Source organism: Rhinatrema bivittatum, chromosome 1 (assembly GCF_901001135.1).
Source record: "Rhinatrema bivittatum chromosome 1, aRhiBiv1.1, whole genome shotgun sequence".
Taxonomy (NCBI): domain Eukaryota; kingdom Metazoa; phylum Chordata; class Amphibia; order Gymnophiona; family Rhinatrematidae; genus Rhinatrema; species Rhinatrema bivittatum.
The window spans coordinates 225,850,599-225,863,985 of NC_042615.1; the positions used below are offsets into that span (position 1 = coordinate 225,850,599).

Here is a 13,387-nt window from a genome sequence, read left to right on the forward strand (position 1 = left end):
TACTTGGTGGGTTATTTAAAGTTCTGCTGGGGATATGGAGTCTAAAGTCCTGAATGTGGTATTAGAGTGTTGGGGAGAGGGGGAACAGTAACGGAAAGCAAAATGAGGTGCCAATAATGCTGTGGACTCCAGAAAAAGCTGGAGACTTGAAGGGTATGCATTAGAAGCACCAAAAAGCTAGGAGCTGTAGAAGGAACCAGTTTACAAATTGAAAACTTTTTGTAAAATTTCTTTACAACTGGAATACTGAACCTGAAATCTTCCCAGCATTTTCACTGTAAAAATCATTTCTTGGAGGAATTAGTAGCCTTCACCACAGCTCATGGTTGGGGAGATTTTTTATTGCGTTTTACATGATTAAAAAACTTTGGAAATTCTAATCTGATTCATTTTATCCACAGCTTGGGGTTTTTTTTTTTGTTGTTTTTGCTTTGCTTTATGCCTATAAGATGAGATTCCAACCTTCAAAACACACATTTAATTTTGTGATAGCAATTTTTGGTAGGGTATGGGGAGGCAGGGGATTTGGAGGGTGGTTGTGTTCTTTTTTTTTTTTTTGACATGCATTTTACTAATAACTTCTTATACAAATCATAAAAATGGTATCTCTAAATGTCATTTGAGTAGTGCAACAGCCAGTTTAATGTTCTGTATTATTCTTTGTTGCAGAGGTCGGACCCACAGCTTCTTGCCCAATTCTACTATGCAGATGAAGAACTAAATCAAGTTGCAGCTGAACTGGATAGTTTAGATGGAAGGAAGGACCCTCAAAGATGTACCCTTCTAGTCAACCAGTTCCGCTCCTGTCAGGTAACCAGGAGATTTTGGAAGCTAAATACAGTACAATTTTAACTTATGTAAGAAATTAAATTAATCATCAAAAATGTCTATAATATCTAAATGACTCTAGTAGTAGATCTGTGCACTGCCATGCAGAAGGTCCCCAGTTCAATCCCCAGGTTAGGTTTTCCACTCTCTGAGTTGGCCGGAGCTGAGAATGCTTTCATAGCCCTCTGTTAAGAGGGAGCCATGGTCATTGTCAGTATCTGGATTCAGGGCTCATGATTGCAGGGTTCTAGAAGGAGCCATGGTGCATAACTTTTGATTCAGGATCATCACTGCAGTGATTGTTCTAAATGTAAGTTGGGAAGGGATATAAAAATAGGGGAAATAATTCCTGGGTATTTGCAAATTGAAGGTTCATGGCGCCAGATCTCAGCCTTGGTACCAATAGAGCTGGAAGTACAGAGGAGCAGGAGGAAAACTGCTGGGTCAAAAAAAAAACCTTCTGTAAAGTATTTTTACAAGAATTTTGGGTCTACTGTAGTTGAATTAAACTTTGTGTTCATCTAGGAATTAATTCCAATGTTTGTGGTAAACAAGCTTGATAAGAGAATAAAGTAGCCTATGTCAGTTAAAAAATGAATGCTATTGGCTGAGCAAGTCAACAGATACACTGTGTTCTACTGTATGGAGCTGCCGTTCTTTTGCAGCATGCCCATAACCTTCACCTGTGATGATCAGCTAAAATGCGTTTTGAAAATGGATGTAAATTTAAAAAAAAATGTAGCGTTAATACCGTAGCTGGTTATTTAAACCAGTAATACACACTTGATGACCTAGAGGATGCCAAATAGTGTGGCATGTGGGAGAGGCTGTAGAATGCTGGCATACAAAGGAATATGTATAACTACTATAAAAAAGGAAATGGCAATGCTTCCATTCACATTATTGGTGAGATCTCATTTAGAGCACTGTGCCCAGGTGTGGAGGCGGTATCTGCAAGGGTTGTCAACAAAATAGACAGATCAGAGGAGGGCTTCTAGAGAGATTAGAGATTTAAATGCCACATTTGTATACATAATGCAAAAGAGACGAGCGTTTTTGGTGGACAGAAACATCTAGAATAAAGATTGATACAAAGCAGAAGTGTTGACTTGAGAGTGATATTGCAAGTGCATTTTAAAAAAACAGTGTGGTAGATGAATGCAACTGCATCACAGTATAGATGGGGGAAAAAAAAGATCCATACCTGTGCTTATTTGAGAGTAATGCCATAAATTAAATGTGATTTGTAGTATTACAGTTGGTAAGGAGAATAGTTAGACTAGATCGGCCTGCTGGTCTTTAAGGATCATCAGTTTTAATTTCATGAGACTATTTACAGTTGAAAAATGACATTGGAGAGATAATTTAATTACACTATACTATATCTCTGCGTGTCTCTCAAGGGCCCACACAATAACCCCAAATATACTGTTGAGGGAAACTCCAGATTTTTATTACGAGCCTATGGTTCCCAAGTGCAGGCATTTAGAAATGCATTATCAGACTCTATTATGTGCTTGAAGTGCAGTCAAGGATCTGGGTCTTTAGGTTATAGTTTTTTGTCTTGTGCATGTGTACAACATTTTTGGAAAGGATTACAAAGGTATGTTGCTAAAGTAACTGGGATACAACCTTTCTTATTTGATTTGGAAGGATATAGCTTTAGGTTCAGATATGTTAAATTTTGGGTAAGAGAGGCCTTCCTGTTGGCAAAAAAAAATGTATTTTGCATAATTGGTTGTCCCAAGAAGCACCTGGGATTGGACAACTCCATAATATTGTACATAGTATATGTGTGATGGGAAAGTACTTAGAGCAAGTGGACACCACAAGGAAACAAAGTATTTTTGCTAATCTGAGACTCTTACTTACAGTCTCTACCCTTGCAAGCAAGAAGTTTGCTTTTAAACATGTCCATTCCTATTTGTTAAGAATTGCTTATGCAAAGGAAAATGTATTGTGACGAGATATACCCTATTGATATGTTTGGATGGTTTTACATAGAAACATAAAAGTGACAGCAGAAAAAGAACAAATGGTCCAATCACTTTGCCCAACAAGTCTATGGTAGCATCTGCCATGCCATACTGGTCAACCCCATACTTAGTTTCCCAAACTGTCAAAGCAGGGCCCTTGTTGGTTGCTGTCTAAGTCCAGTTCCCCATTACCTCTTGCCATTGAAGCAGAGAGCAATGTTGGAGTTGCATCAAAAGTATCAGGCTTATTGGTTAAGGGTGGTAACAGCCGCATCAGCAAGTTACCCCCATGCACTCTTTTCTTCATTTTCATCCTCTAGCTTTTGGGTATCCACAGTGTTTATCCCATGCCTCTTTGAAATCTTTCACCATTTTCATTTTCACCACCTGCTCTGGAAGGGCATTCCAGGTATCTACCATCCTCTCTGTGAAGAAATATTTCCTGATGTTGGTTCTGAGTCATCTTCCCTGGAGTTTGACCCCTAGTTCTACTGATTTCATTCCAACGGAGAGTGTTTGTCGATTGTGCATCACTAAAACCTTTCAAGTATCTGAAGGTCTGTATCATATCTCCTCTGTACTTCCTCTCCTTCAGCGTATACATATTTAGGTCCTTCAGCCTCTCCTCATAAGACATTTGGTGGAGACCCCCCACCATTTTTGTCACGCTTCTCTGGACTGTCTCCATCCCGTCTCTGTCCCTTTTGAGATATTGTCTCCAGAACTGAACACAATACTCCAGGTAAGGCCTCATCAAGGACCTGTACAAGGGGATTATCACCTCCTTTTTCTTACTGGTTATTCCTCTCTCTATGCAACCCAGCATTCTTCTGGTTTTAGCTATTGCCTTGTCACATTGCTTCACCGTCTTCAGATCGCTAGACACCCGAAGGTCCCTCTCTTGCTCCGTGCATGACAGCTCTTCACCCCCTGTCACATGCAGCTCTTTTGGATTACCACACCCCAGGTGCATGACTCTTCACTTCTTGGCATTGAATCCCAGCTGTCATATCTTAGACCACTGTTCAAGCTTCCTTAAATCCCGTCTTTCTCTGTACTCCTTCCAGCGTGTCCAATCTAATGCAGATCTTAGTATCATCCGCAAATAGACAAATTTTACCTTCTGTCCATTCCTCAATGTCACTCACAAAGATATTGAACAGGACTGGTCTCAACACTGATCCTTGTGGCACTCCGCTTAACACTTCTCTCTTCAGAGTAGGTTCTATTTACCATTACATGCTGTCTTCTATCCGTCAACCAGTTTGTAATCCAGGCCACCACCTTGGTGCTCCCTCCCAAGCTTCTCATTTTATTTGCAAGCCTCCTATGCGGGACCGTATCAAAAGCTTTGCTGAAATCCAAGTAGATCACATCGAGTGCTCTTCCTTGATCCAATTCTTTAGTCACCCAATCAAAAAATAATCAATCAGATTTGTCTGACAGGACCTTCCCCTGGTGAATCTATGCTGCCTCGGGTCCAGAAATCCTCCTGACTGTAGATAGTTCTCTATCCTTTCCTTCAGCAGATTCTCCCTTAAATTCCCACCACCAAGGTGAGGCTAACTGGCCTGTAGTTTCCAGCCTCCTCTCTGCTCCCACTCTTGTGAAGTGGGACCACTACCACTCTTCTCCAGTCACTCAGCACCACTCCTGTTTCTAGGGATCTATTGAACAGATCTTTCATCGGACCCGCCAGCACATCTCTGAGCTTCCTCTGTATCCTGGGATGAACCTCATCAGGCCCATGACTTTGTCCACTTTTAGTTTTCTAGCTCTTCCCATACATTCTCTTCTGTTAACGGAGTTTCGGCTACTCTACGCCAACCACACTACAGATGGCGGCTTCTACACTGAAATGTGAAATGTTCGGTGAATTTTTTCAGATAAATGTTCAGCAGCACCTTGTGTTAACATTCAGCAAACAAGGACAATTGTATTATTGAAGTACCACAAGAGTGTGTTTATTTTTAAGTAACTTCATGTGGAATTTTGATTAAAAGTTTTTTTGCATTAAAAAAATACTAAAAAATAAGTTAAGTAACACATTGGTGTTTGAATTGGGACTTGGTTATATTCACTTAATGACCGATGATTATATAGAAGGCTGAGTCCTAAAGCGTTATTACTAACGACGAAGCCTAATATGATGGTCATTTAATAAGTATCATATTTAGTTGAGTCCTTGATTGTTCATTTAATAAGAGGATATGGTTGGTATATTTTAGGAATTTGCATTGTGACTTAGCATCATTTCCACCACCGAAACATTGTGACGTGTGTGGAGTTAGTGTTGAGGAAAACTTTTGACATGTTTCCAGAGGAAAGAAAAAGAAATAAATATCCATAGATAGTATAATTAGACTCTAGAAAATTTTTGATCTAGGATTTTAAGATGATCACCCTATTTGGGAGTCGAAGAATATTTTTTTTACTGTGCTGGAGAACTGACTCTGAAATAATGATTGATCTGTCTACTTTTAACAACCATGAGCTCCTCTAAGTAGCTGTCCGAATGTTTGAAAAGAAAGATAATTCACTCTTGCAAAGCCATTGAAGTAATTATACCTGGGAACTTTTGATTTCCTGTCACCCTGAGATTATCGTGGTGGGGCAGTGAGAGGGCTGTAGTAGCATGCGCACAAACTTTCTCACACACTAGTGCACTCACATGTTCACTCACACACATACATGCTCATTCTCACACTCACTACTTTCCCTTGTCCACACATGTGCATGCTCACTTCTCTCCTTCTTCCTCACATATACATGCACTGAGAGACACATGCACTCACTTCTTTCCCTTTTTCATACAGACTCACTCTTCCACATACATGCACGCTCACTTCCCTTTTCCACACTCACTCATTTCTCTTCCTCTTCCATACATATACATGCACATTCACTCCTCTCCCTTTTCCACACACACATACACTCTCATTCTCTCTTCTCACCTTGATTCTCATTAGCCACAGGAGCTTCCTTTTTCCCCAGGCCTACGGGATATGTGCTCCACTTCCTCCTCCTCCTCCTGCAGTGTCTGGCCATTCTGCCCTTGGTTTTATTTTTGGCGTGCGGCCCAACGCAGCTGTTCATTCTCCAGTTTCTTGTTTCCTGCAGGGGAGGGAAACACTCCTGATAGTCTTGCTGTTCATGTCTTCTTCCTGAGGCACGGGTGCTGATTATCCTCCTTCCTTGAGTCCATGCGGCTCCAGATCTTTTTTCTTCTGGTCTTCTGCAGCAGGGCACCTGGAATTTTAGGGTGTTGGCCTGGAGACTCGTCAATTCGTTCAGAAAGCCGGAGTCTCCGGGCCAAATCCAGAGAGTTCCCAAGTATGGTGATTATCCATAGGTCCACAGTCCAGCATTGTTTACACAACAATTATCTGCATGGGAGACTTGTCAGAATCATCACAAAAGTCATGGTCTAAAGCAGGGGTGGGCAATTAATTTTCCCATGGGGCCGCATGAGAAATTGGGATGGTTTTAGAGGGCCGGACTAATATAATTAACTCAGTTCTCAATAGCCCTACTTATGAAAAGACAGCAGTTTACCACCAATGCATGTCCTCTGAGAAAACACAACAAATAAGACCGATACAAACGCTTACATGCTAGCAAAATATCTCATCTCGGTAACAGACACAGAACCGACCTAACATACTCCCAGGATCTGTAGTAATGCACATAAACTAATCCACACACAGTTACACCTGTATTATGGAATACACTCAATAAACAGGAGCAACCCTATCTATGAAAAGGCAACACTACAAATATTAAATCAGGCTCTAAACACCAATACACCTCTTATTAGGAAAACAGAACTAGCAAGCAGCTATAGATCCCCACACAGAAATAATTGTAAAACTATACTAATAAGCAGAATAAATGTTTCAAAACAGCTATGATTGGCCCGATTGCCAGCACCGGCCAATCGGACAGCGTGCCTTCGCTCGAGTCACTCCCTCCCCCCCACCGGATGCTGTAAAAAAAACCAGTTCATTCTCCGCTCCCTCGCTCCCCAATTGGCCGGCCAATTGGGGAGCGAGGGAGCAGAGAATCAACTGCTGCCTTCCCTCTGCAAGGGAAGGCAGCGTGCCTCATTCTCCGTCTGCTCTCAGCAGTGGGCGGGCCGGTCACAGACCGTAGGCGGGCCGGATTCAGCCCGCGGGCCGCCCCTTGTCCAGGTCTGGTCTAAAGTATATAAAAGAAAACATTGATCAGCCTGAATTGTTTTGGAACAATAGTTTTGGTTTGCTGAATCTAAAATTGAACTGTTATGGCAGCCAAAAGCACAGGAAATATTGTGCAGGTGAAGACGAGAACGAATTCAACTAAATAGCACATCCTAGAAGGTAATGTCCCACAGTCAGTGAAGAAACTGAAGTTGAAAAGTTTGTATGATGATTTTGGAATGGGCCTTCACAGTCCCCAGATTTGGATATTATTGGAAATCTGTGGGGAGATCTCAAGCATGCATTTGCATGCAAAGAGATCTAAGAAGCTGTCATTTCTGCCAAAGGAGGTGTTAAGAGTACCGACTGAAAGGGTGAGCAAACCTTTGCACATACCGTATTCACCATTTTCTTACTTTGAATCTGTAAAAAAAATAAAATGAAATAAACTGCAAACATAGTAAATTAAATTTGCAGAAAGATGCTTAATGTTGTGCCCTGCAGAGGTCAAGAAAATTTCTGTTTGCTTGGCGTTTCATTGAATCATAGAGTTTCATCAGGGTGCCTGAACTTTTGCACACAACTGTGTATTTTATCCTATACCATGCTGGGCTGATAACTGGCTATGCTGACACATCCAGTAAATATTTCTGTGCTATCATTTTGCATTTTTCCCATCTCGATTAGGTTTGTTTTTTACATGGATTATCACATAAGAGACCAGAAGAATATAATCCGTAGAAGTGCTTGAAAAGTAATAAGGAGAATAAATTATTGTTCAGTGATCAGTGACTGCTAAAATTGGGGTTGCATGATTATCAGTTTAATTTGTTTTAGAATCCTTAATAAACAAGATCATAGAATTTTAATTGTTTATTGAAATATTTAACTTGAAACAGTTATTAGTTTGGACCAAATCTTCCAGTTTTGAACCTCAGCATCTTATTGTTAGACCTGTCTTACAGCTGTGACAAGTTTTTGCATTCTGATCAGACAGCTAAATTTAAGCTGCTGACCATCATGTTTTTCTCAATGAGGGACAAGGGTCCTAATTACCTATAGGATACGCGTATATGGCATCGGCCAGGTCAGGAATTAAGGGATGTTTTTTTGATGGTCCCAAAATTACTAATGAAGAATTATGCAGCATGAGCATTCTCATAGGTAATTCTGTGGGTTTAGAATGTGATGCTAGGGTCCCTTAGAGCAGAATTCAATCTTCTGAAAATTTGGAAGCAAATGAAGACATTTTTTTTCTAAAGGTGAGGTGAATTATACCTAGGCATAGTAGGAGTAAGTGAAGATTCTTTTGAAGGTGAAGTTTTTGTTTGGGAGTTAGTTATTTTAGATTTTAGTTTAATTATAATTTTATTTTTTAATGATTTTTTTTTGTATTTTATCAGAATATAACATAAGTAGTTACTATACTGGATCAGATCAAAAGCCCATCAAGCCCAGCATCCTGTTTCCAACAGTGGCCAATCCAGGATAAGAGTACCTGGCAATTACCCAAACATTAAATAGATCCTATGATACCAATGCCAGACATAAGCATTAGCTATTCTCCAAGTCACTTATTCTCTGATTTGTTTTAAATGTGCTACTTGCTAATTTCATGGAGTGCCCCCTAGTCCTTGTATTATCTGAAAGAGTAAGCAACCGATTCACATTTACCCATTCTAGTCCTCTCATGATTATATAGACCTCCATCATATCCCCCCTCAGCCGTCTATTCTCCAGGCTGAATGTCTGTAATCTCTTTAGCCTTTCCTCATAGGGGAGCTGCTCCATTCCCTTTATCCATTTGGTTGCCCTTCTCTGTACTTCCCGCTCTCTCCATCGTTCTCTCTCTCTCCCTCCATCTCTCTCTCTCTCCCTCCATCTCTCTCTCTCTCCCTCCATCTCTCTCTCTGTTTTTCTCCCTCTCCCCCTCTTCATCTCCCCTGAAATGCCTGTCTGGGCATTTCTCAGCTCACGATGTGAAAATATCGCAGGTGTGATACATTTAATGCACATTGCGGTAAAATACCTATGCAATGTGGTAAAATAGCGCATGTTGCGGTATCTCAAATGTTTCCCTTTTTTATCGCAGTTGCTATTGATGTGAAATTTATAGCAAAATGATGAATCTATGTCATTGTTTGCTTTTCTTTGACCACCTCAGCACACTGAGACAATGATTTCAATTTATTGTCCGCTATAATGCCAAGATCTTTTTCCTGGGTGGTATCTCCTAATATGAGACCTAACATAATGTAACTACAGCAATGGTTATTTTTCTCTATATGTATTATCTTGCACTTGTCAACATAAAATTTCATCTGCTATTTGGATGGCCATTCTTACAGTCTCGCAAACTCCTCCTGCAATTTATCCCTATAGGCTTGTGATTTAACTACTCTGAATAATTTTATCTGCAAATGTGATCACTTCACTCTCATTCCCCTTTTCAAATCATTTATAAATATATTAAAAAGCACCAGTCCAAGAACAGATCCCTGAGGCACACCTCTATTTACCTCTCTCTACTGAGAAAATTGACCATTTAATCCTACTCTGTTTCCTTTTTTTTAACTAGTTTGCAATCCACAAAAGTTTATTGCCTACGATCCCATAACTTGTTAATTTTTGTTGAAGCCTTTCATGAGGGACTTTGTGAAACGTCTTCTGAAAATCTAAATAGACTAAATCTACCGACTCACCTTTATCCACATTAATACCTTAAAAGAAAATGTAGCAGATTTGTGAGTCAAGACTTCCCTTGGGACATAGCCAGCATGGATTTACCCATTAAACCATATCTATCTTTATCTTCTGTGATTTTGTTCTTTAAAATAGTTTCCACGATTTTTCCTGGCATTGAAGTCAGGCTCACTGGTCTGTAGCCACCCAGATAACCCCTGGAGCCCTTGTTACATGTCACGGTGACATTGGCCACCTTCCAGTCCTTAGGTAAAATGGACAATTTTAATGATAGGTTACAAATTACTAGTAATAGATCTGTAATTTTATTTTGAGTTCTTTCAGAATCCCGGGGTGCATACCATCCGGTCCAGGCGATTTGCTACTCTTCAGTTTGTCAAGCTGGCCTACTACATCTTCCAGGTCACCATGATTTACTTAGGTAATAGCCACTGCTATTAATTGCATCAGTAGCATGGGATCTTCTTAGTGTTTGGGTAATTGCTAGGTTCTTGTGGCCTGGTTTTGGCCTCTGTTGTAAACAGGATGCTGGGCTTGATGGATCCTTGGTCTGACGCAGCATGGCAATTTCTTATGTTCTTATGTTCTTATGGTTTGGTTCAGTTCATCCCATGAACCACCATACTCACCCCCAGAACCAGGCCAGCTACTCCAGATGTTGCTGGGATCGCCTGCTCACCCGCACAGGCAGGACACCACTCTTTGAGGCAGGACACCGCTAGCACTCTCCAAGGAGGAGTGCCGCCTTTCTGCAAGGCTTCACCTAGGCATGCGGGCGTCCCACAGCACAACTCTTTAAAGGGCCTGTGGTGGGAAATCCCCACGGCGCCCACTGATGACCTCACAGATTTAGACCTCTATAAAGCCCTCCTACTCAACTCTTATTTGCCTCAGCAACAGGTCTATACTATTTGTAGTGCAGGTTTCTTCAGCATTCATCTCCAGTTCCTGTGGTCTTTGTCTTCAGTTCCTCAGTTCTAGCATCCTCTTCTTGTATTCTGTTCTTCAGTTCTAGTGTCATCGTCTTCAGGCCTTCAACTCTTCAGTTCTTTGTCTCCTCGTCTGCTCACCTGTCTTGCTCCTTGCCTTTCTGCCCTGCCTATCTGTCCCACCTTTCTCTTCCGATGGATACTCGATATTGACCTTTGCCTTCCTCCTGGGCATTCCTGTATGTTGCCTGCCACTGTCCACACCTGCTTCCTGGATATTCTTGAATGCCACCTGTCACTCACATCAGCCTGCTTCCTGATTTGCCTGTACCATATTCACTCTGCCCAGCGCCCCCAACAGATCTCTCTACCATCAGCAGAGGCCTTCTCCTAAGTCCTGCCGGCCTTGGCACCCAAAGGCTCAACCTGAGGGGAGCATGGGCTGGTAAAGGCAAAGTTGCAGTTGGGCCTCTGCCTTATCCAGATCCACTTGCCGACAGTGGAGACCTGCAGGGCTCTTCTCTGCAGGTTGCTTCAGCTCCCCCCTTGGCCTAAGGGTCCTCAAATTCAACAATTGAATTTTTGCCTCTATGGCCTGCTTCTTTTCAAATTCTCTCTTAGCCTGTCTTATCAATGTTTTTTTTTTAATTATATTTTTATTGATCATTTATCATTTACATACATAAACAAACAAAAAGAAGGCATATTTTGCTTATACAAGAAACACCTTCACAATAGGAAATTTTTTTATAAGATATTCACCATATACAAGCAGAATTCAAGTCCACATTTAGGGGGATATCAGAGGCAAATTACGAAGACAAAAGTAAATTAGATATAGCAGCTGTATATATATTACATACTTTGACTACTATTTCCTGCTAGTAACTAGATGTTCATTATTCACTAAAGATTTATCATTTAAAAAGGTCTCCAAATGAGTTGGATCAAGGAACACGTATGATTTCCCTTGATAGGTTACTAAGCACTTAGAGGGAAACTTTAGGAAAAAAGTAGCCCCAAGAGAAATTGTATGCTGTCTATGAGAAAGAAGAATGTTTCTACGATATTGGGGTAGATTTTCTAAATCTACGGGTGCGCGCACCAGGCGTGAACAAAAGTATGCCGGATTTTATAAGATACGCGCACGCAAGGAGGTGCACATTTGTGCAACTTGCGCACGCCGAGCCATGTGCGAGCTGTCCGTTCCCTCCGAGGCCACTCCGAAATCGGAGCGGCCTCGGAGGGAACTTTCCTTCTACCCCCCCCCCCCGCACCTTCCCCTCCCCCCCTTTCCCTTCTACCCCCCCCCCCCTTTCCTTCCCCTACCTAACCCCCCCCCCCCGGCCCTATCTAACCCTTCCCCCTACCTTTGTTGGCAAAGTTACGCCGGCCAGAGGCCGGCGTAACTTTGCGCACACCAGCGGGCTGCTGGCGCGTCATCACCCAACCCGGGGGCTGGTCCAGAGGCCTCGACCATGCCCCCGGGCCGGCGCCGCCCACCCGACACGCCCCCCTTGCGAAGCCCCAGGACTTACACGCGCCGCCAAGCCTATGCAAAATAGGCTCGGCGCGCACAGGGGGTTTTAAAAGGGTTACACACATAACTTATGCACGTAACCCTTTTAAAATCCGGCCGTTTGTGTTTCACGAGAGACATCTGGGTATACAAAAACTTTTTGCCCACAAAATTCAACAGATTTAAATTTAAAGTACTGTTTAAATATTAAATCCTTATCGTTATCTGTTACAAATAGAAACAAAAGCGTAGCTCTCTTGGATATAATATCCTGAGAATCTTGAAGAAACTCAGATATATCAAGGCTATTGTTTATAACAAGGTTATCATATCCCCCCTGATTACTCCGAGAAGATTTAAATTCCAGTAGATAACATTTAGAAAGCATAATTTCTCTAACATGAGAAATTTGTAGAATTTCACCAATATACACAAACCTTAAGTTTTTATAGAAACATAGAAATGAAGGCAGAAGAAGACCGAATGGCCCATCCAGTCTGCCCAGCAAGCTACGCACTTTATCCTTTTTTTTTTAAATCTTTTTCTATCACCCACCTGTTACTATTGGCTTCCAGTACCCTCCAGCCCTAATTCCCCTCCAGTGTAGAGAGCAGCACCGGATCTGCATCCAAGTGAACATCCAGCTCAATTAGGGGTAGCAACCACTGCAACAAGCAGGCCACACCCCTGCCCCATACTCTTACCCACCCCTGGTTTTTTGTTTTTTTTTTGGAGATGGCAGCCCTCCATCCTTCCGCTCTGTGAAGGTGGAACACCAACCACTGGCATCCCGCTCCGTGAATGCCTCTGTGGCTATTGCCGCTCCGTGCAGTGTTTTGCTGCCTTTTTATTTGAACGGTAAGCTGGCAGGTGTCATCTCCACAGTGCACCGCACAGACAATCGCCGCTTCAAAATATATATACTGACCGAGAATACCGCGGAAAAAACACAGAAGGCTCGTCCTTTCCTGAAGGTCCCTGATGGAGTAACAGACTCTGAAACACCAAGGTGTCGGAGGCAACACTTCAGGACTTCTTTGCCCTTCTCCTGCGTTCAAACAAGATAAGTGTACACACACTAGTGTTTTTAAAGTCACACAGTGGTTGTGTCACTTTTTCAGCACCTATTGGTGCCATAGAAGCATTTATGCAACCCATGATTATACTAGCCCAGAATATTACAGGCTTCACCCAAAAAGCCAGAAATGTACTGAGGCCATTTATGAAGGTTGCTCAACGCTCTTCAACTAGAGT

General features: G+C 41.9%; 1 protein-coding gene across 3 annotated transcripts in view; it reads left to right on the forward strand.

Moving 5' to 3' along the window:
• Positions 1 to 13,387, forward strand: part of ZFYVE28 (zinc finger FYVE-type containing 28) — a 629,789-nt gene that overhangs the window by 288,064 nt on the left and 328,338 nt on the right. For all 3 annotated transcript variants that reach the window (XM_029592250.1, XM_029592232.1, XM_029592241.1), the window contains exon 2: positions 670 to 810. Coding sequence is in view for 2 of the 3 variants with exons in the window: in XM_029592232.1 (XP_029448092.1) it covers positions 670 to 810 (141 nt within the window). In the remaining variant the exon portion in view is untranslated. The remainder of the gene's footprint in view (positions 1 to 669; positions 811 to 13,387) is intronic.